General features: G+C 57.4%; 1 protein-coding gene across 6 annotated transcripts in view; it reads left to right on the top strand.

Annotated features, from left to right (window-relative positions):
- The window catches only part of MYT1 (myelin transcription factor 1), a 64826-nt gene extending 46434 nt beyond the window's left edge, over positions 1-18392 (top strand). For 5 of the 6 annotated variants that reach the window (XM_059133727.1, XM_059133729.1, XM_059133726.1 and 2 more), the window contains 10 exons: positions 1483-1637; positions 2624-2686; positions 2797-2865; positions 7511-7573; positions 7942-8025; positions 11667-11888; positions 12938-13029; positions 13640-13743; positions 15996-16139; positions 16496-18392. In XM_059133727.1, coding sequence (XP_058989710.1) covers positions 1483-1637; positions 2624-2686; positions 2797-2865; positions 7511-7573; positions 7942-8025; positions 11667-11888; positions 12938-13029; positions 13640-13743; positions 15996-16139; positions 16496-16636 — 1137 coding nt within the window. In that variant the 3' untranslated portion in view covers positions 16637-18392. The remainder of the gene's footprint in view (positions 1-1482; positions 1638-2623; positions 2687-2796; positions 2866-7510; positions 7574-7941; positions 8026-11666; positions 11889-12937; positions 13030-13639; positions 13744-15995; positions 16140-16495) is intronic. The other variant, XM_059133731.1, reaches the window with a different exon arrangement.
- Positions 18393-27324: the final 8932 nt, after the last annotated feature.

Below are 27324 nucleotides of genomic sequence, written 5' to 3'. Positions count from 1 at the left end.
CCTAGTACAGTCTGCGCTTACCTTGCTCCAGTCCTGCTCCAAGGTCTAAGCCCCCTTCCTGGTGGCTGTAACCTTCGCTTCACTCCTCCCTGCACCTTTCCATGACTCCCCGCTCAGGCTGACATCCCTGGCTGCCTGGTCCCTCCCCTTCTCCTTCCACACCCTCTGAGCCCCCCAAGACTCATGTCATCGGTCTCAGAGGTCCTGAGGTCCTTGCCCCCAGAAGCCCCCACAGTCGTTCTCCCCCCAGAGCCTCAGCTCGCTCCCAGTCCCTCCCTTTCCTCCAGCTCCCTTCTGGGCACGGGTGGGTCACCCCCAGAAATGCCTCCCTCATCCAGGCCTTCCTGGCCCTTCGGCCACGGCCCAGGACCCCCGACTCAGACTCCCCAGCTCTGCGCGAGGCTCCTCGATTCACCCCACGCCCCCACCCTTAGCCTCACCTCCCACCCTGACCTCTGGCGGCGGCCAGAACAGTGTCTGGGCGCTTCGGGGACACCTCCCTTGCTGTGGAATGGCCTCCTCCCTGGGCCTCTGGGAAGCTGTCGTTTATCCTGGAGACCTGGCTTAAGTCCAGCTTGCTCAGGGGAGGGAACACTTGCCCCGTGCCTTGTGCAGTCACAGTCTCTGCAGCAGGAGTCGCAACCCCCACCCCCCGCCCCCGGCATGGAGAAGTCTCACTGTCCGTCCTGGAGAGCTTCTCCCGCTCTGGGCTCTGCGCTCCGAGTCCCCAGAAATCCTGCAAGGGGCTGCTATTGTCTCCGGCTTGAGCGTGTACCACCTGGGCCCCAAGAGGGTGAACCTTTGCCTGAGACGCACACGTGCCAGCCCCGGGATTTGGACCGCGAACCAGCACTGACCCACAGCAGGGTGTTGGCTTTCTCTTCTTTTGTCCTTGCTCAGCCCTGTGTCTGTCGTGTCCTGCCCTCGGCTGGCTCCTAACCCCTCTAGACCTCGACCTTGGGCTCGGGAGGGGCCTGCTGTGGCCAGGGCCTGGTGCTGGTGGTGGGGGGGCACAGGGGGTCTCAAGGCCACAGCCTGTAAGTTACTGCTCGCACTGTGCTGTCACCATCCTAGTATCTCAACAAGCGTTGTTCGGTGGTAGTGTGCGTTGAGCCCCAAGGAGCTGTGCCACGTGTAGGTTCTTGTGTCTGGAAGGTGGCCCAGCAGTGGTCAGGTGCAGGGGCACACAGACCCGAGGCTGTGGGAGGGCGGTGGGCTGGCTACCTTGGGCGGTACCCAGGCCTCGTTTCCAGGGTGGCCAGGCCCCTCTGGCTGAAGTGTGCAGCACTCTAGCCCCTCAGGGCTGCTGTCTTCTGTGTTTTCCGGGGAGGTAGGTAGGTCTTCCTCCCTCATCCGAAGGCAGGAGCCTCGGGGAACTGTCTCTGCCAGCCCTATTCTGAAGGGCCCCTCTCCCTCCGCCCCGGGTCGGGCACCCGGCCCCCCGCCAGCCGGTTAAAACGTCTCCCTGCTGGTCTTTTGCAGTCAGAGCCAGCAGCCCATTCTTTTGCTTCTTCTGAAGCAGATGACCAGGAAGTGTCAGAAGAGAGTTTTGAGGAGCGGAAGTACCCCGGGGAAGTTACCCTGACCAACTTTAAGATGAAGTTTCTCTCCAAGGACATAAAGAAGGAATTGCTCACGTAAGTCCCCACCTGGGCCAAGAGGGCTCCTTGAGAGCCTTCGTACTCTGGAAGAAAGCGTGCCCTGGTCTGAGTCCCTAAGACCAGACGTGCTCAGCCCCAGGCCTTGCTTAGCGCCGACCGTCCTGTTGGCCAGAGAGGCTGGGTCGACCTGCGTGACGGCCCTCTCGCACACGGCAGTGGGTGACAGGCTTCCTGTTGTCGCTGTGCTGCACCGGGATCTAACACATCCTTCTAGTAAGAGCAAGGGAGAGCCCGTGTTCGGGCCCACAGAGCAGCGTGAGGGCTGAGGGAAGCAGACCCTCTCCCAAGCCACAGCCATCTGTCCTGGCTCACAGAGCCCACTGGCACGCCCTGTGCTTTAGGACTCGGTGCCCTTGGCTCTGCCAGCCCAGCCAGCCGCCTGGAGCTGGTCCTCACAGGCTTCTAGCAGATGCTGCTGCAGACAGGGGAAGCTGCTGGCAGATAGGAGTCTCCCCACAGCTGGGTGCCACCGCACAGCCCCTGGTCAACCCTCCTCGAGCCTTGCTTCTCTGGCAGGACTGCGGGAGACTGTGGCTGCTGGCTGTGCCTCCAGGGACCCAGCTCTCCCCTGTGCTTGGTTTGTCCCCGAGCTTCCTCTTCTGCTGTCTATGAACCAGACCTGCAACTGCTCTTCCCAGGTTTTGGTCTGGGACCTTGTCCTCAGGGAGGGTCACGCCGCTGTAGGAAGGGCCCGCCGGCCCACATGTTCGCGGGCGCACCCGTGTGCGTCCCGAGATGTCCCCGCTTCACACTGAGCTGGAATTTTGTTCCTTTTTCCTCCCTGAGTTTAGTTGTGTGGGAGAAGCTGGCTGTCTGAGGCCCGTGGGGGGAGGAGTCTCCCCTTGGCTCGTGGGTGAGTCGAGGACAAGTGTCAGCCCCTCTCCCCTAGTAGGCGCGCGCAGGGGGCAGGCCTGGCAGGTGTGCCTTGCTCTCTGTTCTGACACTCTTTTTCCTTTGTTCAGCTGCCCCACCCCTGGCTGTGACGGCAGCGGCCACATCACCGGGAACTATGCCTCTCACCGCAGGTTCGTCCCTGCTCGGGTCCAGGCTGGCCTGGGTGCTGTGTGGTGGGTCTTCCCTTCTCCTCCTCTGCTCCCCTCTGGCTCACCCCAATATCCCATCTCTTCTCTTTCAGCCTCTCTGGTTGCCCTCTTGCTGACAAGAGCCTCAGAAACCTCATGGCTGCCCATTCTGCTGACCTCAAGTATGTCTGCCTCCTGGCCTCCCTTCTCTTGGGCGGCTCCCTTGCTCTGCTCTCTCCTTCCATGAGGCTCTAGCCAAAGTCGGCCTTCTCCAGGGCTCCGGCCCTAGGGAAGCCCTTCCCAGCAGCATGGGGCAGAGAGACAGGCCATGGAGGGGCCGACTTGCTTGCCTGGGGCTCCTGCTGCTGCCGCCTGTGTCTCTCTGAGTGCTGCTGTCTGCCTGTCCCTTGCTGCGGGCTCCTGTGCCACCCTCGGCCCTGCCAGCTGCTATGAGGAGGGAGGGCCGGAGGGCCTTGCGATGAGCAGGACCTGCCTCTGGCCCCTAGTGGCCCAGCCCATCCTCCCTCTCCTGAGGACCCAGGATGGGGTTGTCCGGGCCTGCTTCTGTCCCTGCCGTTGAGGTGTGGGAGAAGCCCAGAGCTCGCCTTGGCTCCTAGGTCTTGCTGTGGCTCCGCGGGCTTCAGGCTGTGCAGCTCTCGTGAAGGGATCTGGGTGCTGCTGATGAGAGAGAAAACTCTTGGCCCTTCCCTGTTCCTATGACCGCTGCAGCTGCTTCTGTCTTGGCGCTGGTGATCCTCCCAGGGATGCCTCTCCATGCTCATCCCTTCTCTTTGCTGAGCACCCCCGCCTTCTGCTTCTCCTCCCTATCCCTAACACACAGGCCGGCCAGGCCCTGTGGGCACCCACTAGCCTGCTTGACCACCCCGCTCAAATGCAATGCAAGCACCGGAGGTTTCCCAGGTTTTCAGCATCCTCTTGGGGCTGGGTTTGGGGGCTGTAGTCGTCGTAGGTTTTTGTGCATTCAGGTGAGCTGCGGCCTGGCAACCACTGTGACCCTGAGCCAGGCCGTGCCAGTCCCGGCTCCCAGGCCAAGCAGAGGCTCAGGAAGGAGGTTCAGCTCTTGTGCGCTCAGCTCACTCCCTTCCCCGGAGTGTCCGACCCTCCCTCAGGCCTCCACTTTGAGTGCTCCTGAATCTGGGCTCATTCTGTCTGAGGCCAGATAGGAGCCGGGGTCCTGGGGCCTCTAAGACGAGGGGCCATTGCTGCCAAAGTCTTCCGGGGGGCCTGAGCTGATCTAGAAACAGGGCAGAAAGCTTTGGCTCTCTGCAGTGTCCCCACTCTGCTAGCCTCCTCTTTGTCACTCTGGGGGGGCTGTTCTGGTCCCAGGAGCCAGAAGTGTGTCATTGGCTGTTGTTACCAACGGGGCCTTCTGTTCTGGGCAAGGCTCACCACCAGAATCGCCCTTCGAAGAGTTACCAGCTGTAACGTGAACCTTTTCCAAGGCTCAGCTCGTGGCACTTTCACCCCCGTCCCCTTGCCTGTCCAGCCCCAGGTATCTAGTTGGAACCATCGTCCTGTGGGCTCAGGGCCCTGGACCTCCACTCCCTCCCCACCTCTCTTCTCTTAACGCCTCCCACGCTCTTTCTTCCGGTTTCCTTTTCCAGTTGAACAGTAATTAGCTCCCCTGGTTTTCCAGGTTGAGGGCCTGAATGATTTGAGAGCTCTAGGACTTTCTTCCTGCAGAGCAGGTGCTTGGGGCCTGGTCTGGGTCTGGAAACATGGCCTTCCAGGAGGGTTAGTGCTCGTTTACGACAAAGAGCCTGTGAGGAACCTTAACCCACACTTGCTTAGAAATAGCAGCAGGAGGTCTTCCTCGAGTGGAAACAAGTCACTCATCGGCTTCGGCAAGGTCTGGGAAGGTGTCCTGACTGGACCCAAGCTCTTTTCTGGACCCAGAGGTCTTTCTGTGGGAGTCAGTGCTGTCCTCTCGGGACACAGCAAGGGCTTGGGGTGGATGTGAGCAGGCCTCCAACGTGGTCCTGGCGTGCTAGCGTTTCCCTCTCCCTCCTCCCGTCGAGTAGGCATCTTGTAGAGGCTGTTCCTGACCAGTCTTGTGGCCATGATGGGGAAGATGACCTGTCCCCAGAGAGGAAAAGCCCCGCCTTGCAAATGGTTCCCTCGGTGGCCTCCCTCTTGACAATGGCTGCAGAGACAGTCTCAGATCGTGTGTTTTCTGTGCTTTAATCGAATCCCAAGGGTATTTGCTCTTCCCTACCGAGTGCCCGATGTGGTCATGGGCTGGGGACATTGCTGCTGTGGGCTGCTCAGCCCTGTCTATGTGTGGGGATGTGGGGGTGCAGTGTGCATCCCCCGCAAGGCTGTGATGGGAGCTCTGGCAGGTGTGGGTGGCCTCCCCACACACGGGAGAGGGTGGGGCTCCAAGGCGAGGCCTGCTGCACAACGCCAAGATGCAGAGTGTCCCTTAGACACCGGACCCGTCCTCTTGCCCAGACGACGCACTCAGAAGCAGACGGCGGGAGGGTTCCTGCAACTGGCCTGGCGGGCCCTCGGGGCACAAGAGCGGTGGACGTGGCCAGCGCCTGCATTCCCTACTTCTCCACCCACACCTCGTCCTCTACTGGTCACGCCTTTTGGGAAAAGCGACTGACCCGGGCCTTGGCAAGGAGTGCTGGTGCCCCCTGCCTGGAGAAGGTGTGCCTCTGTGGGCACCCTTGTGCTGGGGCCTGGCAGGGACCCTCCCCATGTGCACACTCTCCTCTGCCAGCCTTACTCACAGGGGCCGTGGGGGCTCCACCAGAGTCTGGACCCACACACAGGGCATCAAGGCCTGGGGCTGCTGAGGGCCTGCCCACCACCTGCAGCATGGACCTGAGTTCTGCCATGTTTTCATGAAGCCGAAAAGAAATGAAGCCCCAGGCGGCCACCAGAGCTCCGGAGAGCAGGGACAGGGCTCTTGCTAGCGTGGGCCATGAGGGTGGTCGGCAGGGCCTTCTGGGCTGAGGAGGGGCAGCAGGGCAGCGGCAGGGCCTTGGGCTCAGCGGAGAGTTGTGTGAGGCGCACCCTGATGTGTCTGAAGGACTCCGTGCTGCAGCAAGGAGCCAAGCCCAGTAGCTTGCTCCCTGGGACCTTGGAGGATGCAGAGACACAGAGTGTCCCAGCAGGACCCATGTACCGGTTGGGCGTTTGTGTGAAAGGGCTGAGGCCCACCTGCATGGAGATGCTGGCTGGTGTCTCCTATCAAGCAAACACCCCCTTGATGTAATGTGGGAGGGTTGGGATGTGAGCACACCTGAGCAGACCAGGAGCCACCATAACCTCATGGGGTTTGAGTCACCCCTGAATCCAACGGCAGGGTGACTGGACTGGATGGTCTGCAGGCAGGCCGGGGGGCCTCCCTCGTGTGGCCCACAGGACAGGAGGAAGAGGAGGGCTCGAGACAGACAGTGGGATTGGAGAAGGAGCTGGTGGGATGGGCATGCCCCCCCACCCCGTGTTGCTCCACCAGCTCTGTGCGTCCTCAGATGGGAACGGGCAGTGTGCTCCTGCTGGGTTCTAGGAGGCAGCTGGAGAGCCGTGGGGGGCAGCCTTTGTGCCAGGAAGATCCTGAGGAAGGGTGTGGGCATAGCACAGGGGCCTGAGGCCCAGAGAGCTCTGCTGACTGAGAGGCAGACACCTGTGCACTGTATCAGTGGACGCAAGTCCCCATAGCCCTTTCGGGGCCACTTTCATATCGGGAAACGGCCTCAGTTCCCACGGTTTCTTCTCTGTGTGAGGATGAGGACTGATCAGTGAGACTCTGGTTGTGAGCCCCAGGGTCCCGCCCGGTTCCGCAGGGTCGGAGCCGCACCCTTCCACCGAACAAGGTACAGAGTGGCAGACCTGCTCCAGAGGTTTCTGGTGGACCCACATGCAGAACCGGGCAGCCCTCCCCATTCTGACACCAGCAGAAACTCACTCATTCTTCCACTGTGGACTTTCAGGGAAAAGCAATTTTTTTTGAAAAAGATTTTATTTATTTATTTGACAGACAGAGATCACAAGTAGGCAGAGAGGCAGGTAGAGAAAGAAAGAGGGGGAAGCAGGCCTCCCGCTGAGGAGAGAACCTGATGCAGGGCTCGATCCCAGGACCCTGGGACCACGTCCTGAGCCAAAGGCAGAGGCTTAACCCACTGAGCCACCCAGGTGCCCCAGGGAAAAGCAATTTAAGAAAACTCATACTTGTGTATTCAAGTGTAATTTTCACTTTCCATGAGATACATTTGTCAAACACTCTGGATGCATCAGGCTGGGCTTCTGTGCTGGGTGTCCCCTTCCTTACCCTGGGCAGTGAGGATCAGCCTCTGGCCCTGCGAATCTGGACTGACAGAGTCGCGCCACTCTAGGCGACGGCTCCGTGGGTGGTGTGTCCTGGGTGCCCAGCAGACAGCGGTTCATTGGCTCAGGCAGAGGCTGTCCTCCATGAAAACAACCCCCCTCCTCCTGGTCACATCAAGGAAGGGGAGCCCATCTTAGCTGTTAGGTTTGCCATTCTGAATGCTGTGTAAAGGCCCATATGTGTTCTGGAACCTTCTAGTCCAGCCTAGAGCCCTGTAGAAGGCCAAAGTGGGAGCCCATCTTTCCTGCAGTGGAGATGAGCTCCTGTCTTGGCCTCCTTGGACCCCTTGGGGAGACTGGGTGGCACTGTTCTGAAGGCCGGGCGTCATGGCAGCAGGCCGGCCGGACACGCACGCCATTTCCGAGACCAGTGCCGAGCTGGTGGGCCCGCTCAGGGACTCGGGACAGAGGGGCCCTTTTCTGGTCAGGCATCCTCCCCGGCTCTGGTTCCAAATCCTCTGTCCTCCGCAGGTGCCCCACCCCTGGCTGTGACGGTTCCGGCCACATAACAGGGAACTACGCCTCACACCGAAGGTGAGCCGTGCCCCGGGGCACCAGGACGGATGGAGTCGGGGTGGGGCTGTCTCTTCTGCAGACAGAGCTGCCGTGCTCCCAATGGGACAGTGACATTGCTGGGAGCTGGAGCCTGGTTCTCCATCCCTGTCTGTCTCTGTCGTCTGAACTGATCTCCTGAAGCCTGCTCAGGCCGCCCTGTGCTGCCAGACCTAGAGGGCTCATGGTGACACCGCCTGCCTCGGCCCCTGCCCTGGAGAGTGCTCCAGGACAGAAGCTCCCTGGGGACCCGCGGGGCTGCCAGTCTCAGAGTGAGAGGGGCAGGGCAGACGGGCTGAGAGGTTGCTGTTCTGGGACCACCGTGGCTTTTCTTCCTTTTTCAAAACTAGCTTGTCAGGCTGCCCTCGGGCCAAGAAAAGTGGAGCCAGGGTGACGCCCACGAAGGACGACAAGGAAGACCCCGAGCTGATGAAGTAAGTTGGGATCTTACTGACTCCCGTGGGGGCTTTGCAGAATTGGGAGGTTCCTGTCTGTTTTAATTGTGAAAAGCTCCTTCTAGGCTCCCGTGTCATGAACACCGCTGGCCAGTGACATGCCCATTCTTACAGAAGCTCTCCTGCGGTGTGTGTGGGCACCTGGGAAGCTGGAGCCGTGCGTGTTGTATCAAGGACACGCACGGGCACTGCTCCTGTCTGTGCGCCTCACATCTGGGGTGGGGGGGTCTGGTGGGGTCAGGAGAGGCAAAGGGCCCTGCTGCCCGTGGACCTGGGGGCCCACCTGGACGTGGGCTCAGGGCATGAGGGGCAGCGCCCCAGAGCTCATGGGTACTGAAACCTGTCCTGATGTGGTCTTCTGTGCAGGGAAACGACAGGTGCAGGAGTCGGGGAGGAGAGGGTGGTTGGTTAGAAAGATGATCCGTCTTCAGACCGGATGTGTCTGCACACTCACACACCAACGCAGGAGCTCGTATGGAAAGAGCAATCCGAGGAGGGTCACCCTGAGCCGGGACCTTGACACTCCTGTGAGGAGGACCAAGGACATCCTGGGCCTTACATGCTCAAAGTCCTTGACACCCTCTCCTGGCCGTCTCCCTGGGGGTGTCTAACTTGTCATCAGGGGCTGGTGCGTGAACACTGACTCCGTGAGAGCCCCACTTGGCAGGGCTTGCAGAAGGGAACTTGCCCCCTGAGCCTCCCACTTTCTGGTAGGGGCAAGGCTGGGCCACAGGGGCACACAGAGTGACCCATCATTCACATTTCCCAGGACTTTCAGAGCTGACAGTGGACAGAGCAGTCGGTCCCCTTGCCAGCTGAGCAGTGGAAAGGAGGGGTTCCGGCTGGTGCAGACCTTGGGGTGGGCTTGGTCAGGACATAGCCAGGCAGGTGCACAGAAAGCCCGGCTGCCTGGTTGTGTTGCCTTTGGGCCAAGTGTAGCTGGATGCCCACCGCTGTGGAGGGGAGCAACCAGGACCAAGTCAGTGGCTCCTCCTTGGAGCTCAGCCCAGCTGCACCCAAACATCTGCTTGGCCTCAGAGAATAGACCCGAGTGACAACCACCACACCCTTCTAGCTGGCCCCACCAGCTGTTAGGTGTGAAAAGCTGTGGCTTGTTTCTTTAACTTAGTGTTTACAGTAAAACTACAATGGATGCTAACACAAAAATGCAAAGTATGTGGACGTTGGTGTCATGAATGCAGCCACTAAAACGCTAGCACGAGGAAGAGCATCTGTCTTTCTGGGAAGCCGTGTCAACGCAAGCCGCTCTGGAGGCAGACAGGGTCTGCTGGCGGGTCGCGCGAAGGGACTTGGGCTGCATTTGCAAATGATGAAAATCACGATCAGCATTTTTCAAGTTAACGGGAAAAAATGGTTTTCCTCCTGCTAATGTGCTGTCAACTTTGCTTTTTAAATATCAAGATTTTTGCAGCCAAGTGGAGAATATGACTTAGAAGCAGGTGGAGAATGGCTGCACGGCAAGGCGGGGAGGGCCCCTCCCCAGCCACAAACCCTCACTGTATTTACAACTGAATGCCATCTTGAATCAGGTCCTGCAGCCTGAGGCTTTCCTGGGCTCGGGCTTGCTTGGGTCGCTGTGGAGGGCTGGCGGGGGAAGCGTTCCCTTTCAGGACACCTGTGTCTGCATCGTTTGAGATTACGTCCTGTCAGCACATGGAGTAAATCCCTTTGGCCAGAATAAAGTCAGCGGCCATGCAAGTCTGTGCGTGTGCCAGGGTGGGTTGTCGCCGGGGCTGGAAGAGAGCCCCCGCCCCTGCCACCGTCCCCAGCCACATCTGCAGCTAACAAAGAGGGGTCCTGGGGGTCCCACTGCCAGCTCACCTGGGAGGCACAGAAGCTACCTGACCTGGCGCCCCACACGCATCTTGACATGAGCTCACCTGGCAGCTCAGAAGGACTGGACACTGGATGTGGAGGGAAAACAAAGCAGTGTTACTGTCGACATGTCTGAAGCGGTCACTGTGAAGGCGTTCCCGAATCTCTCCTGATGAGGAGGGTTAGGGTTTTGCAAAGAATATGAGTAAACAGAATTCAGACTCAACCGTGTGTTGTAATCTCGAAGAGCGATCTCTCATCTGGTCTCTTGATGCTGTGCTCTGGGGGGCTCAGAGCTGCGTCAGGGTCCTCTGGGCCCCCACAGCTGGGCGGTGTCCAGGTGTGAGGGGCACACATGGAGCGCAGCCTCCCTAAGCACCTTACTGGGCCCGTGGCAGTGTTTCTACTCTGGACTGATTGCTGAGATGACCCTGACCGGCTCTGTGGCCATCCTGCCCGTCTGAGGCCCACGTGGTTGGGAAGAAGAAGAGAGAGGGATGGGCACCGAGAGGGGACAAGTAAGGACAGATCCAGGCCAAGAGGCTGGGAGCGGCCACCTGGGGAGCCAGGCCACAGTGCAGGGGCCACTTCTGGGCAGCAAGGCCCTGTCCCTCACCTGCCGTGTCAGGGGCTCTGGGACGGCCGCGCCCCGCAGAAGACTTCCTGCCTTTGACCTTCCCACCCCAGGGACCGCGTCTGAACTGGGGGAACGTGTCCCTTTTCAGGGTCCTGTGTGTTTGACAGGCCTGCAGCCCCTACGAAGTGGGTAAAACCAAATGGCCAGTTACAAAGGCCTCGTTTGCCGGAGGGAGAAAACTGAGAACTTGCAGGGCAGGATCTCGTCTTCGGGCAGTTGTGGGTTCCTAGGAGGTCCCAAGCTCAGAGCCCACGATCCTGAAGTGCTGGTGCTCGGAAGGTATGGCGGGGACTTCTGGTCCAGGTCTTTCCTGAAGGCCATGAGGTCGGATGCCGGGAGCCCCCCACATTAGCCCGTTTTCTGTGGTGCACGGATCCCGACGGCAGCATGGCGAGGCGGAGGTGGTGGTGTTCACTCTGAACCTTCTCCAGTTACCTCACCGGTTCCTGGGGCCTGTGTTATTTCCTCAAGGGCTTCTCTCCCTGTCCCGGAACAGCCTGAACAACAGGAAATGCCATTACAAGCCGGCCTCGGGCAGGAGTCACAACGGAATGTCTGAACTGAGTCTTTCTTGCATGAGCCCGGTGGCCTGGCTTCTTCCTTCCAGAACACGCATTTCAGATGTGGCAAAGCAAAGCTGGGACATCTGTGGACATCATGCCACAACAGTCTCATTCTGGGGTGCTGTGGGGTGAGGGGCCCCAGCTGTCCCCACATTGCGTGGCTGCAGGTGCACTGGTGACCTTCTGGGACCCCCAGGATCCCCCGGTGCTGTGCCTGGTGCAACCCCCAGGAGTGGCCTCCATGTTGCTGGGGTGATGTAGACTTGATGTGGCAGCAAGGTCTAGGTGTAGACCCAGAGGCTCCAGAGAGCTAGCCCAGGGCCCAGGGGCATCACGGCTCCTGGGCGCTGGGGAGAGAGGGTCGCTGGTCACCTTCCAGGGGTGCAGGGGTGCGAGGTTGCAGCTGGAGAGGGAACATGGCCCCTGCTGCTCTCCTGTCTGGTTGGGACGGCTTCGGGAACCGCTCGGGCAGTGGGAGTTTATCCAGGAGCCCCCAGCAGTCTCAGCGTCCGGCTTGGGAGAGTCTCTGGGCTTTTCCCCCCTTTTCCAGTGCCCTGTGCTCACCTCTGACCCTTTCGTGCCAGGTGCCCTGTTCCCGGCTGTGTGGGGCTTGGTCACATCAGTGGCAAATACGCATCCCACAGAAGTGCATCTGGCTGCCCATTGGCTGCTCGGAGGCAGAAAGAGGGCTCCCTTAATGGCTCCCCCTTTTCCTGGAAATCACTGAAGAATGAGGGGCCTACCTGCCCCACTCCGGGCTGTGACGGCTCCGGCCACGCCAACGGTAGCTTCCTCACCCACAGGAGGTAATGGCCTCACATATCCTGGGTCTTGTCGGGCAGGCTCCTTGGGATGGGCCAGACTAGGGCTCAGTTGTGGCCTACAGTTTTTCCAGGGAAAAGCAAGGCCCAGCCTGGTAGCCGACTGGGGAAAGCCACGGACGATGTGTTGGGGACCAGACCATGGTGTTTGTGACACGTGTCACCCCATGAGGCTGCTGTCAGGAGTTCCCTGGCCCCATCCCAGCAGCATCCCTTCAGCAAGAGCAAGCAGAGCCCTGAGTTCAGTGCACGTTCTGGAAACAGGCCGCTGGCTTCTCACGAGAGGCTCTGTCCCCTCCCGCTGGGGCCTCTCCTTGGAACTTTGGGTTGAGGCCTCTGCCTGCTGTGGAAGAGACATGGTGACAAGAGATCTCCCTGCCTGGGCTCTCGCTTGTCCCCCAATACCTGCTCCAGGGCTGGGGGGCCTCAGAGCCCCCATTCTCCTCCTCTGGGTGCCAGGCAGCTGAGGTGTTGACCAAGGCACAAGGGGTTCCCACACAGTCCTGCTTTGTCTTTCTTTCGTTCTGCCCTTGCCTCTCTGCCTAGAAGATTAATTAGCTCATTTGTTCCACAAGCCTTCACAGGGGTCCACACCAGGCCCAGGCCCTTAGACAGAGCCGGGAACAAGGGTGGATTTGGGCCAGGCGGGTGGGGCCACGATTCTAAGCGAACGATTGAGTGAGGTACTGAGGACGGCGGAAGGGGGAGGTGCTGTGGGGAGGACAGAGACCAGGAAGACCGAGGAAGGCCTCTCTGAGAAGGGGATAAGGAGCTGGCCCCCCACCATCTGGGGACGAGCCTTTAGGGCTATGGCCAGAGCTGGGAAAGGCCTGGATGCTGAATAAGGAGCGTATAGCTCGGGGGCTGGAGCCAGGGAGCAGAGAAACAAAGGAAGTCACTGAGAAAGTTCCAAGCCAGGACCCTACCAGGCTGCCAGCCAGCAAGGACTTGGCGTTCTTTATGACGTGTCATCTTGGACGGGACCTTGGTGTGTGACTTTGCACTGGTTTTTGGTGTGTGACCTTTGCTTCCAGCTTGTCTGGCTGTCCCAGAGCGACCTTTGCTGGAAAGAAGGGAAAGGTCTCAGGGGATGAGGGTCTCAGCACCAAGTTCAAGACAAGTGACGGTAAGTCCCTGTGGCTCCTCTGAGGGACCTCCGCGGCCCGGGCAAGGAGCAGTGGGAGGGTTAGGGAGGCAGAGTCCCTCCTGAACGAGTGGGGACAGACCCCTGACCTGAGCGACAGGTCTCCCAGCCTCAGCTCTGAACCCTTGGCTGCCTGGAGTCTGGGCTCCTGACACTCAAGTGGCATGCCTGCTCTCACCTGGGTACTGGTAAGTGTTGGTGTCAGAGAACCCTGATGGCAGCAGCAGCAGCCACGTTCTCGGGGTTTGTGGAACTGTGAACTCAGTTTCAAGGAAGAAGGAAGCTGAGGAAATTCAGCACCACCTGGAAAACTTCCATCTTCCTCCTCGTGATTAATACCTGACAGAGAGATTAATACTCTCCTACCCATCACCTAGGGTCAGGGCGCAAATGTAGACACATGGCCACTAGTGTCCAAGACCAACTTTTCTAGCATAACATGTGGGATATGAGCTGCCCAGCATGCTAGGCTGGTCGCCTCTGCTTGGAGAGGGTCCTCAGTTCCACCTAGAAAACAGGCCTCCACTGCACCCCCACATGCTGGCCTGGGGGTAAAGCCAAGAGCCACAACCAAGGTTTCTCTCTGGAGCAGTTCTGGAGAATGATGAGGAGATCAAGCAGCTGAATCAGGAGATTCGTGATCTGAACGAGTCCAACTCTGAGATGGAGGCCGCCATGGTGCAGCTGCAGTCCCAGGTGGGTGGCATAGCTGCAGGCCCAGGTGCATTCTCAGTGGGTGATGCACCTGCAGGCCCAGGTGCAGTCCCAGTGGGTGATGCACCTGCAGGCCCAGGTGCAGTCCCAGTGGGTGATGCACCTGCAGGCCCAGGTGCAGTCCCAGGTGGGTGGTGTTGCCCACCTACCACCCCCTCAACTCAAGGGGTCCTTGTCCTCTCAGCCTCCTCTTCCATGAGGCAGGAGAGCTGAGCTCCTCATCAAGGTCCCTGTTAGGCTCAGGGACACTCAGAACAAGCCACACCTGCCAGCTTCGATAGCTCTTCCAGCAGTAGGGGTCCTGAGGTGCCCATGCTGGGGGTCCCGTTGGCTGGGGGGTCAGGGTTGGCTGCTGGCCCTGTCCGAAGGAATAATATCATGGGGTGGGTTCTGAGGGCTGGGCCGGAGCCTGATTCTACCCCAAGACTGCCATGTAGCAGCCTAGTGACCTGGCAAACCTGTTATCAGTCTTTACCTTGATGTCCTTACTGGTAGAATAATAGAAATCAACTCTGTGAGGTTGTTGGAAGAGAAACGCGTTTCTATGGGAATGTATCTGTCCCTGAAAGAGTCACTATTGCTGTGTGATAAGGTCACAAATTACTTCGAGTATGTGCAGCATATCTTTGTGATTTCCCCAAAATGAACACTGGCCATCAGGAAAAAAAAAAAAAAAAAGCAATGAGGTTCTTATTTTGGAAAGAAGCCCCATCCTTAGCTGTTGAGTAGGGGGCCAGAGCAGAGCTGGGGGCACAGAAGGAGGGGCCCCACGTAGCTCTGTCCCCTATGGCAGTGACAGAGGGACAAGGAGGTGACCGGACCCTGCAGGGTCTGAGGGCAGAAAGGACAGATGGGAAGGTGGGGAGGCCCTTCCCAGAGGCTGCAGTGGGACATACTGGAGGCCCACGTGTCTTGTTATGCTGTTCCTTCTACTGGCCAAGAGGCTTTTATGCTGGACTTGGAAGCCTAGATAAAAATAGCGTCAGCCCATGGAGATCAGGAAGGACTTTCATTCTGCCATGCATCATTTCCCCTCAGGCTCACAGGCAGTAGAAGCAGAGGAGTTCCTGGGGCATCTCTGGGTGCTGAGACACATCACTGTGGAACCGTCACCCTCTGTCTCTCACTGCTCTCTCTCTTCCCCAAGCCTTGGGGGCAGCTGCTCTGATTTCTTTTCTTTTCTTTTGTTTGTCTTTCTTTCCTTTCCTTCTTTTCTTTTTTCTTTTTCCTCCCCTCCTTCCTTTTCTTTTCTTTTCTTTCGCTGATTTCCACCTTTTTATTCCCTAGCATTTTTTGGACCGACTCAGAGCCCTCTTTCCTCTGGAGGGAGTTTTCAGTCCTGTCCTCTGCAGAAAGGCTCGGGCAAGGAGAAGGCAGACTCCTAACTCCTACTCAAACTGTTTTAAGCCAAGGACTTGTTACCAGGCGTTGAAGCACGATGTTTCCCAGCCGCGTGGTTGGAAGAAAGCACCCCACTCCCTGCATTGTCCCCTAAAAGGCAGCTCACCTTCCTGCACCTAAGGCATGGTGCAGTGAGTCACACTCAGCCACTGCTCGAGCTCCCTTGGGATGCAGTTCGGTTGGGAGCTGCCCGCCCAAGCAAGTCTTCTCCAGACCAGGCCCCAGGCAGGCTTCCCACCTTCCCCACACCAGCTGTGAACCTGGACCTAGGGTTGCGCTGACCCTGAGATGCCCCAGGGCAGGCAGGACCGGCCATGACTGTCAGCCTTGTTGTCGCCTTCCCTTCGGGGGTGTGCTGGAGGGGTCATTGAGGGGCTCTGCTCAGCTAGGACCGGCAGAAAGAGAAGCTTGCCTTCCACAGCTTTGTGAAGGCGTTTTGTTGGTCTTTCTGGTGGGAGGAAGACCCAAAGGTGGCCAGACCCCCACAAAATGGATGCAGTATTCCCATTACAGACAAGGAGGAAGAAACATGGTGAACTTTAATAGCACAGCGGGTGGTGGGCTGGGACGTGAGCCCAGGGTGCTTCGGAGTCTGTGTTCCTCCCTGACCCTGCAGGACAGAGGTGGCTCAGAAGGCTGTGGCTCTACACGGCCCCTGGCTCCGTCACCGCAGCCCTTCCTCCATCCGGGCACCAGGGTCCCGGCCTCTTTGCCCGCTCCCAGAGAGGCATGAAATGTGACACAGATAGCTGGGTGTGTCCTGGGAGCACGAGAGGGACGTGGTCCGTGGCACTCCCACGGCAGGAGGCATTTCCCGTCTTGGTCTGGTGCAGATCTCCTCCATGGAGAAGAGCCTCAAGAACATCGAGGAGGAGAACAAGGTCATTGAGGAGCAGAATGAAGCCCTGTTTCTGGAGCTGTCGGGCCTGAGCCAGGCCCTTATCCGAAGTCTTGCCAACATCCGCCTTCCGCACATGGTGAGCAGGACGTGGCCCTGCGGGCACACTGCCGAGCTGGTGGCTGAGCCCCAGGACTCTGGGGGAGGTGAGGAGGGCAGGGCACCTCTCTGCATCTGGGGTCCTGCCTGAAGGGCCTCAGTCCAGGCGCTCGGCCCCCCAGGCTGCCGGCCATGGAGGCTCTCCGTCTCCCGAGGGCTGTGGGATCTGCAGCCGAACACTCATGTTTGTCTCAGCCCCAGGGTGCCGGTGGTGCCCCTGGAAGGCCTGGGCTTGTCTCAGGGGGCGTGCTGTGTTCACCCATAGATTGCTGTGGCTTCTGAAAATCACGGACCCATTGTACGGATGGGGCTTGCTGACCCACTTCTGTTCCCCAGGAGCCAATATGTGAGCAGAATTTCGATGCCTACGTGAGCACCCTCACTGACATGTACTCCAACCAGGAGTGCTACCAGAACCCCGAGAACAAGGACCTCCTGGAGAGCATCAAACGGGCTGTGAGGGGCATCCAGGTCTAGAGCTCACCATCCAGAAGCCACCCCACCGATCAGGACACCTGGGGCACCCCGACTTGGCTCCATCGATTACCTCCCTTGCCCTGCCCCCGCGGTGGAGACGCCCAACTGGCAGCGACCAGTTGGCAGCCCAGGGCAGGCTTATCCAAAGGGGTGCCTGGAAACCCGTGTCTTTCTCACCGGGCTTGCCAGGCTGGAGGCCTCGACCTCCCCACACGAGTGCAGGGCAAGGCACGGCGTATTACAAAGCGATTTATTTTTGTTTTTTGAAAGAGATCTGAAGGGCAGCTCCAAGTCTCCAGTGGAAGCTCATGGACAAGGTTCTCAGGGAAGTTTCAGACTTTGCAACCACAGTATTCCTTTGTCTGTCGAGGCTGGGAGGGTAGCCGTGGGCACGGGGCGGGTGGTGTGGGTGACACGTCAGCCTGGAGCACGCGGCCAAGGATGCGTGTCTGCTCAATGAGGTCCATGTGGCAAGTGTGTTTTCTGTTTTCATTTAATTTAGTTTTGTCTTAAGGATGGAATAAAGCACCGTTCCAGTGGGTTAGAAAGAGACCGACAGCCCGTGGTCACCGTGAGGGCTCCAACCTGGGATGCGCCTGGATGTTCCACAGGAGAGCACCTCACACATCGGGGGGCTGGCACCTGCACAGACACGTACAGCTCGGGGTCACGCTCCCTCTTGGGGCAGCAGCCTTCAGATCCAGGGCTAGGTCAGGGCCAGGGTCTCCGGCTCTCTGTGTGTGCACCGTGCCCGTGACCTGTCACTGCCGCACTACCCGGGTCACGGCCACGCTCGAATGAGATGGGGACAGCGTCAGCAGGGTCAGGGATAGATCCCTAATTTAGAGACCACCAAGATTCATTTCTTTTAAGATCCATTCATTCAAGATGAGAAAAAAATTGTACTAGAAAGTGTTAAACGCAATGTCCCTAACATGTAAATAGAGTCCAGATCGGTTGTGACTACAATTCAAGTTAGTATTTAAACGTAGAGAATTGCACTTCCTGGAAGAAATAAAAAAGTAGTTAGTTTAATTATTCTGTAAATTATTTAATTTTGTCAAGATGTAAGTATTTATATTCACAACCTCTTATGTTAACATTTGCTATTTATTTAACCTTTTTATTTATTAATTTTGTACTATTACAACTAGACCCCATGCCAGGACACCACGAGAGGGAAATCCATGAAATCAAGGCAAAATCCATGATCGGACTATATGAAAGGTCACAAAAAAAGTCTTGCTCTAACTTCTATATATAGAAGTCTTCTTATAATTTTGATGCAACCTACTTATTTTTTATATATTTTGTTATTTATTCTTTTAATAATGGAATTTTTAAAAAAGTATTTTGTAACTGAGGAATTTTGATAATTTGGGGATATTTTTCCCTGGGTCCAATGGAAAGAAAGACTTTGTGGTTTTCTTTGTCCCTTTGGTTCCTTTTGTTTCAGGCACGGCAGCAGCCAGTGGCACGCTGTATTGTTCATTTATTTCAGTGTAGCGCAGGTGTGTGTGCTCTGGCGTGGTCCTCGTGTGGCGTCTGTGTGCTGGTTCTCCAGGGCCGAGTCGCGCTGCTGTGAAGGAGTGCTCGCCGCACGTGGCGCCGAGCAGTTCCCACTCACGGGCTCCCTGTCCCTCTGGCAGCTCCGATACTGTGCTCCCCTTCCTCAGGAAATGCGTGGAACCCACAGCACAGCACTTCTCGGCGTGTTTGCAGGGTGATTTCCTAATAAAAGTCCACTCTGACTGTACCCAGGAGCGTGTGTGTGATGATGCCGGCCTCTGTCTCTCGTCTGGTTCTCTTTTTGCTCCCCCATGTGGCACCAACATCTCTCCCTTGAGGTGTGGTTCTGAGAGGTCTAAGTCACAGTGCCCTGCCCCTTCCCACGTGACTGAGCACATGCAGTGCACCACTTTCTCTTGGGCTCAGAGCGAATTCTCCCCATTGAGGTGGTCAGACGGGGTAGGGGGTTGGGGCGGGATGGGGGTTGCCACAGGCCATCTCTTCTGGCCACAAAGAGGAAGCCATCTGCAGTAGGAGAGAGTCTGGACATTCTGGAGGGAAGCAGAGCTGAGAAATGGGGAGATTCCTGGGGAGGTCAAGGAGGATGAGAGAACGCTTATCCTTCCACAGTTCCTGGATCCAGCCGTAACTGAAGGTTGCCCACCCTTGCACTTTGCAGTTATGTGGAGCATGAACTTCCCCTTCCCTCCTCCCTACCTCCTCTTCTTCCTCCCCTCCCCCCTTCTTCTTTCCCTTGTTGCTTAAACGCTTGTGTTTGGCTTTTTGCCCTTGTGTGGCCGCTCACCGTCTTCACACTTTAGTGTTGGGTGGGGCTCCGGCTCTCACAGGGCGAGCCTCAGGTTCGGAGCTTCTAACCTGACTTAGGTTTGGATGTTCAACCTGATCTGTCAACCCCTTTGGCCTCCCTGGGAATCTGGCCCTGAAGGCCCACCTGGAGCTCCCATCTGACCTGACAAAGGACAATGCTTAGACATTCTGAGCCTGATTTCCAAACCCGGTCTGAGTCAGACAGGGTCCAAGGTACCTGGGGACATCTGGTGTGTTAGGAGGGCAGCTAACCCTTAGGAGAGACGTCGTGGGCCTTCCCTGCTCCCCAGACCCATCTCTCCACCCCTGCTCCTACTGTCTTTGCCTCTCTCTCTTGCCTCTTGGGTCTACAATATGCAGGCCTCTGAAGCCTGGCCTCTTCTGGAAACTTCTATGGCTCCATCCTCCCTTCCTCCACAGGGCCACCTTCTCATCTGCCTGTGGTCCCTTCCTGGTTTCTGCCCCAGCCTGCACATGCCCCATGGATGCTGGCCCCCGGTGTCCTCCTCAGAAGCTGCCCCAGTCCACATCCTGGCCTCCCTTCTTCCCTGAGCCAACATCCCCACAGCTCGTGTCGGCCACGTGCCGACAACTCCCACACTGTTTCCCAAGCCTGCTTTTCCCAGTTGTAGCACTTTCTGGGACTCCATCTGAATGTCCCATAGGCCATAGGACATGTACCCAGGTGACCACATTAGCCCACTGATGGCTCCCACCCTGACCCTCCCCAGGCCCGGTGAGATACGAACCACCTCCAGCTGGAGAACTCATGACCACATGCAAGCTACCAAGAGGGGCCGTCACATGGCTGTCGGTGCTACCGTGGAACCCCGATCTGGGCCACCCATGGGGCCTATCCTAATGAAGGCAGCGTGTGACTTGAGGGAGAACAGGTGGGGATTTGGGTTACGTGTCTAGCTGAGAGGGGATGCAAGATTATGGCCCCAGCCATGCCCTGTCTTTCATAGAGGACAGTGAGGACACGGTGACTGCTGAGCGCCAGGGGAGCCCCTCCTACTAACTGAGGTGTCTGCTTGGGCTGGTTCTAGCTCCTGAGGGCTGGCCACCCCCCACAGCAACATCTTGAGCCAGTATAGGTCTTTGGGACACCCCGGGAGCCCTACAGGACTGCAGGAGCTGGTAAGGTCTCAGCCACTTCCAGGATGAGGGGTGGAGGGGGAGGGGCAGGAAAGCCCATAGACCCACCCTGCTCCCCACGTGGGACCGTAGAGGAGGAAAGTACAGCTCCTTCCCGGCACCCAGCCAGCGGACACCCCTCATCGGACCTGCCCATCGCTGCTCAGAGAGTACCTCTGCCAAATTGGACACATTTCTGCCCATGTCTTTCACACGCTGTCAAAAGTGTTTTCCTTGTATTTAATTCTGTCGCAGTTCTCTCTGTAGAACTTGTCAAAACAGCAAAGGAGAAATGTGGTGCTGTTTATGGAGAGACGGTAAGGAATCCACCCGAAACCTACCTGCCGTATCGCGAAGACCAAGCAGAAGTGCGTTTAAGTCCTACACCATGCCCCCGGGCTACTGGCTGGGACCCAAGCAGGGCTTGACCACCCAAGACCCCATCAGGCACCAAACCTGAAAGGTCTGTCAGTCTCAGCTGAGTCACCGCACACAAAACCCTGCCTGGCTCAGCCCTGAGCAGGTACAGGAGGGAAGTAAAGACGAACCCCTTCTCAACACCGTGGCAGAAGGTTAGGGTTGCCCCCATCATACAGACCGGGAGACTGAGGCCCAGGAGGCTGCCCAGGGTCACCCAGAGGATTGGCTACCCAGTCAGGACTGACATCAGGCCCCTGGGCCCTGGGGTCTGTCCTTCTCGGGGTCAGCTCAGCTGAGCTCCATGGAGCAGTCAGACCCAGCGGGTGCGGAGGAGCCGGAGGAGAAGGCAGGAGCCCCCAGGAAGAATCTGTCCAGGCGCAGTGTGGACAGACAGGTCTCCTAGTCTTGGAACAGTCGGCCTCGTGGGCATCACGGCCTTCTGGGAGGCTCTGACCATTCCCTGAGGTCGCTGGGACCAGATCTAGACTCTGAAGTCTCCTCCAGGTAGAGGCAGGCTCTCCCCTGGTTCTGTGGCTTGTCCTGCCTGCAGAGCTGAGTGGGGTGGAGCATGTCCCTGCAGGGGGCTCTCCTTGCCCCCATCAGCTGGGTTGGGCTGCCTGCCTGATTCACTGTCACTAGAGCTGGCCAGGGCTCTTCCACAGGGTAGTTACGCTTGTGCAAGATCCTTTTTCTAGGCAAGGCAGTGTCTTCCCCTGCACACATTTTTGTCAGTAACAAGAAAGGACGAAGACATGGTCCTTGTAATGGGGCCACAGTCTCCAGAACATTCCTGATCCTTCTCTAGCCTCAAGCACACTTGTACCCTCTTGCTGGTCCCAGAGGGTATGTCAGCTAGCTCCCTGGCCCTCTTCCAGGCGCTGGTGCTCTGTAGGATTTCTGCTGAGCTCAGGTCTGAGGTGGGGCCTGAAAGCAGCTCTGGGATCACTGGGAGAGACCCCCAAGCACATTTCCTTCTTGCAGTGCTGAATCCAGGGGGGCCTTTCTGGGGTTTGCAATCCTCTGACACTGTTTGAGAAATGATGTGTGTATGTGCCCGGGAGCGGGATCTGTTTCCTGATCTGAAGCCCTCCCATGTTCTTGAGCAGTGAGGGAACTGCCTGACTCACAGTTCCAAAGTGTCCTATGAATAGGACACTCATTATGGCCATGGGCTAGGCCATGGGAAGCTGACTGTCTCTGCTGCCATTTCCCTATCTGTTCTCATCCCCTCGGGGCATGAGGAGAAGTGAGACCTGTGCATTCCCCACAGTGGGGACTGGGTCATTCTGGAACAGCGGAAGTGTTTGGATGCCCCCACTCCCCACTAGCTCGAGGTCCCTGGGAAGCTGCCACAGGGGCATCCGTGAGAGGATCCTGTCACCTTGGTGGTCTGCTTCAGGCCCCAAGGCTCACTCACCACTCGCTACCCCCAGCCACGGGGAGGTGTCCCAGGGCAGCTTGCAGCAGCGCCCTGATGCCTGAGCAGCCAGCGCCGCGGGAGGAGGGCAGCTGCCCGGCACGTTCAGGCCCTCAGTCAGGACTGGGGACCTTCCAACACTGTTCAAGCTCTTCCAGCCTTTACGTGGAGAGTCCCACGGAGCCGCTGTGCTCTTCCGGCCAAGGCTGAGGGTCAGAACTGGTGTGGCCGAAGGGAGATGCCTAGCACGTCTGGGCGGCCCCAGTCAGATGCTGCCTCAGAGCGCCTAGCTGCCCCATACAGAGCTGCCCCATACAGAGCCTCAGAGAGCACATGGGGGAGAACGCCAAGCACAGCATGTGTGCTCTCTGCGGGTGGGGGGGCAGGAAATGTGTCTGCGTGGATGAGAGTTAGGGGTGCTGGGCACGTCCCGTTCATGGGGTCTCCTGGCTTCAGACACTCTGTCAGGGGCCACCTCACAGTCGGAGACAGGTCATTTCTAGTCTCTGCGCTTCGGTTTCCCTCTCTGTAAAGGGGTCTACAACACATAGTGGAAAGCGCTGGCCCAAGCCCCAGGGCAGACACCCTCCCCTGACACTCTGAGGACAGCCTTGAACTCCTCCCCCTTCCCTGTGTCTCCCCACGTACACCAGCCACCGCTCCTGTCTCTAAGGTCTGCTTCTGGTGAGCTGCCTGGCATCCTGATGTGCCACCACAGCTGCCAGGTAAGGCCTGGGCTTGTAGGCACCTCCTGTTTGCAGCCCCACGTCTGGGGAGTGGAGGTGAGTACCTCTGCTGCTCCCACCCTGTGAGCAGCTGGCCTGGCTAACGGCTGCAGTCCGGCGTTCCGGAGTTCCAGAGATGGGTCTCCCCAGACTGCCTCCCTCCTCCAAGGCTGCCGCGCACTCATGTTCTCCCCTCAAGCCTTTCCTCTTGTAGGTTACAAGCTAGGGAGGAAAGTCTGAAGGGATGGCCAAGGGCACGGGGAACCCCAGGAACCTTGAACTCTAGGACTCGCCGCTTAAGAAATGTGGGGGTGGCACTCGGGTGGCTCTGCTGGGTTCGTGTCTGACTTGGTTCTGGCTCTGGTCATCACCTTGGGGGGGTGACACTGAGCCCCACGTCAAGCCTGCTCCAGACTCTCCCTCTGTCCCTCCATCTCTAAAGAAAGGGGGGTGTCAGCTCCTGGGGTGCTTCCTCCCCTGGTACTGTGTGGGCAGGGCTCCGGGCCCTGGTCTGCTGCTACTTCTTTGTGTCCCATGTATGTAAAATACACACACGCACAGGAAGCGGGGTGGCGAGGGGCTGTATTTTGTGGAATTGACACACTCAGCTGGGGAGGCTACATCTGAAATCTGCAGGGCAGGGGGCCAGCTGGAGACCGGGAAGGGCTGCAGCTGAGGGATGTCAGGCTTCACTCTGAGGGTCTCAAGTGCTTGGGTTAAGACCCACCCACATCATGCAGGGCAATCTGCTCTACTCCGTGCTTGCTCATTTAAATGCTAATCATGGCGAAAAAATACACTGGGTGTGGTGCAAAAACAATGAATACTGTTACGCTGAAAAAATACATAAATTAAAAAAAATGATATGCTATTCATAACTTCAAAAAAAAAAAAATGCCCCCGGCAGCATCTAGATCAGCGATTGATGGAACAGCTGGGCACGGAGCCTAGCCAAGCGGACACAGAAACGAACCATCACAGACCTCTTCCCGGAGCCCACACATCACTAACTTCTTACTAAAGTGCTTTAAGACGAGAAATTGCTCTCAGTCATTTGTGGTACGAATGCCCTGGAGTTCACTGGTGCTTTTAGGTGACATCACGCTGCACTCACCCGCAGACTAGGGAGAGCCCATGAGCGTGCGACGCGTCCAGAGAAGGGCTAACTCTGCCTGCAGAAGGAAGAGTTCTTCCTCCTCACGAGGCTGCACAGGGCTTGTGCTGAGGAGGAATTCTTCCTTCCTTTCTGGGGGACGGGCTGCACCGGCTCGCCCGAGCCGCGGCCCAGGGGCGACGCCTGGTGGTCAACGTGGTGTCTTGTAACCTGCCGGCCTCCCCCTCTTGATTCCTTTGTTGGGGACAAGTCTTTGTTCTCTGAGGGCTTCAGATTTCTTCTCTTTATCATTGGTTCTGAGCAATTTGGTAATATTGTGCTTTGGTACTTTATTCCATGTTCCCGTGCTTGGGGCTCATTGAGGGTCAGAGTTTTCATCAAAGTGGGAGAGATTCCAGCATTTCCTCCACTCTAACCCTTCTGTCCCAGCTTGGGCCCCTTCTTTCTGGGACAGTCTCTACTGTGTGTCAGGCCACATGAGGTTGCCCCCCTCAGCCCGGTGCCGTTGATGCTGTTTTCACATTTCATTTGGGGTAGTTTCTGCTGCCGTGTCTGCAACCCTTTCTTTAGCAACATCCAAGCTGCTGCTGATACCATCCACGGTATTTTTTTCTATTTCTGGAAGTTAGACTTGGGGTCTCTCGATGTAACCTGTGTCTGCACTTACGTCCTTGTTACGCTCTCTCCTTTATGACCCTTTAGAAACTCCTTTTAGCCTGGATGCTAGACATTGTGAATTTTACCTTGTTGAGTGTTGGGTATTTTGTATTCCTGTAAATGGTTTTTTTTTTTTTTAATTTTTAAATTAATTTTTTTATTTTTTTATAAACATGTATTTTTATCCCCAGGGGTACAGGTCTGTGAATTGTCAGGTTTACACACTTCACGGCACTCACCAAAGTCCTGTAAATGTTCTTGAGCTTTGGTCTGGGTCACAGTGGCCAGGAAACATTTTGATCCTTTTAGATCTTTCTCTGATATGGTAAGTGGGGTCTGAGCAGGGATCAGCCTGTGGCGAGCTGGTAACTCACTCCGGAGGCAAGACCCTCCTGCGTACTCTTCCAGGCACGGGGATTCCATGAACCGAGAATCTTTCCAGTGTGGCTGCTGGTACCTGTTGCCTCTCTGCCTCGCGCAACCACAGGCAGCGTGCCCTCTAACCCTTTTGGATGATTCTTTCCCTGGCCCTGGGTTGTTTCTGCACACACACGTGGTCATTAGTTCTCCACTGAACCCTTGAGGGAGAGCTGCTGCAGGTTCCCAAGTCCTCTCTGTCACTTTCTCCCCAGCTGACCCCTGCCCTGCGCCCTCCAGCCACCTTGGTCTCCCTGCCCTCCAGGTTTTACCTCCTCTCCTCAGGGAGTCCTCTAGGCTCTGCGTGGGATCCCCCTCTCGGCCCCCTCTGAGCCCTGGGAGGGCTCAGCCCCTTGGTCTCTCGTCTCTCAGGAGTCCCCGAGCTTTGTTGCACAATGTCCAGGTTCTAAGAATGCTTGCTTCACATAGTAGCCCACTTCTTGGTTGTCTCAGGCATGAGAACAAATCCAGTCCATCGTGGTCAGAGTTTCAGAATTTCTTGGCACATTTCAGTTAGTGATGATGAAAAAATTTCTGGAGATGAATAGTGGTGATGTTTGCACAACAGTGAGAAACGTACTTCATGCCACTGCATGGCACACTTAGAAATGGCTAAAATGGTAAATTTTATGTTATCTATTTCCACAATAAAACCATTTTTAAAGGGCCATCTTAGCCGAAGGAAGTCTTTATGCAGCACACTGAAGACAGTGACCCAATCCACCGCAGGTAGCTCCAGCCACAAGCACCCAGGCACACACTGACCTCAGGCGTCTACACGACTTCCCCCATGCCTGGGCTCTCCTCCTCCAGATATGCCAACCACGAGCGGCCCACACGTCTCCCAGCCCAAGCCCATACCCTTCAGCAAGTCTCCCGACTCCTGTTAGAGACGCGCTGCTGCCCTCCATGGTGGGCTTGCTACTCACAGATGAGACAAATGAGCTCATCCCGTGCTGGGTGTGTCCACTGGCCTTTGGCTGGGCACTGACACTTCCATCTGACAGACAGGGAGCCTCTGAGCAGATTGGGTGCTGTTGGGGAGCAGGGACTTCCCAGGGAGTGGTCTCTGTTAGGCGGGCAGGGTGGAGGGAGGCTCCTCTGCAAGCAGATGCTCTGTGCACCCGCCCCCCCCCCCCAGCTCTGCCCCAGGGGGGCTCCTCTGTAACTGATGGAGAAGGAGCAGGGCTCACTGCTGTCGGCTGGGAGAGAGCATGTCTGAGGGTCTGTGGGTGACTCACGGACCTTGTTTTTGTCTGTGCTTGGGCACAATTATGATGTCTTGTCTCACTGTATCACCATGTGGTGCCTCTGCAAGACTGTCCACATCCAGCAGGAGAGTCCATGGCCTTGCTGTGAGGGCCAGGCTAGCGGTGTCAGACACCGCTCCTCTCATTCTCTGAGATCATATTAGTATCCACGTCGCAGAAATAACCCACATAAAGTGCTTCCTGTGGCACTCTACAGAGATAATCCTGATGGTCTAAGGCTGGTGGTGCTGACACAGAGGGGGCGGGGAAATAACCGTGGAGAGCCAGGCCCATGGGTCCTAAGGGAAGGTCTAAAGGACTGATGTGATCAGACTGTGCTTTAGGAAGATGACTTGGCAGAGCCCAGGGAGGGGGGTGGCGAGAGGGTATGCAGGAGGTCAGTGAACATTATCCTGGCAAGAATGAGGGATACAGGGCCAAGACAGAGCAGAGTATATGGAGGGTGTAGGCGGTGGGGACAGGGTCAAGGGTGGCCCTACGACCTCTGTAATTTGAAACGGTCACAGATAACCAGAGGTACGCAGGTAGGAAGGACTCTGAGAGGCAGTGTCAAGGTCATGAGATTGGTGGCAAGCCTTATCCTCCCCAGCAGCTATGCTCGTAGCTGTTGTAGAGATGGGGTAGGGGGGCTACTGACACTGTGTTCAAAGAAAGGGTTCTGCTGCTAAAAGCTCATTTGGAAAACCACAGGTAAGGCCGGACTGAAGTGAAAGGAAGAGTGGGGTAGAATTTCACCAAGTCTGCCAGGTGGGCTGTGCAGGTGGTTCACAAAGGGATACGCGGCATGTGCGCGGCAGAAGCTGGGTCCCTGGGTGCCGGGGTGCGGTGAGGGGAGGCAGCCTTGAGGACCTGATCACAGAGCCACAAGGTCACTTTTGAGATGGGAACGACCTTGACTGATGCCCAGCCAAGGTTTCTCAGACCGACCTCCCCTGGAGGGTGGCGTGTGCAGGTGCCACGTGCCTGGTCAACATCTCAAGCCTGATGCTGTCAGCACAACTTCCCTGCCGCAGATCAGGTCTAACATGAGCCCTTGGGGACTTGGCCTCCTATGTGGTGTCCCATAGGCCGCCGAAGCTTCGCTTGGCCAGCTTCACTAGGGCAACCAGAGCAGACATGTCCTGACTGCACTCTCTGTGTGGGACATACGCGGGGGCACACATACCCCAACTCCTCCAGGTCTGTAGGACCTT

The sequence above is a fragment of the Mustela lutreola genome, chromosome 9 (genome assembly GCF_030435805.1).
Source record: "Mustela lutreola isolate mMusLut2 chromosome 9, mMusLut2.pri, whole genome shotgun sequence".
Taxonomy (NCBI): Eukaryota; Metazoa; Chordata; class Mammalia; order Carnivora; family Mustelidae; genus Mustela; species Mustela lutreola.
The sequence above is the reverse complement of the archived record's forward strand: the minus strand, read 5'-3'. Positions and strand labels throughout refer to the sequence as shown.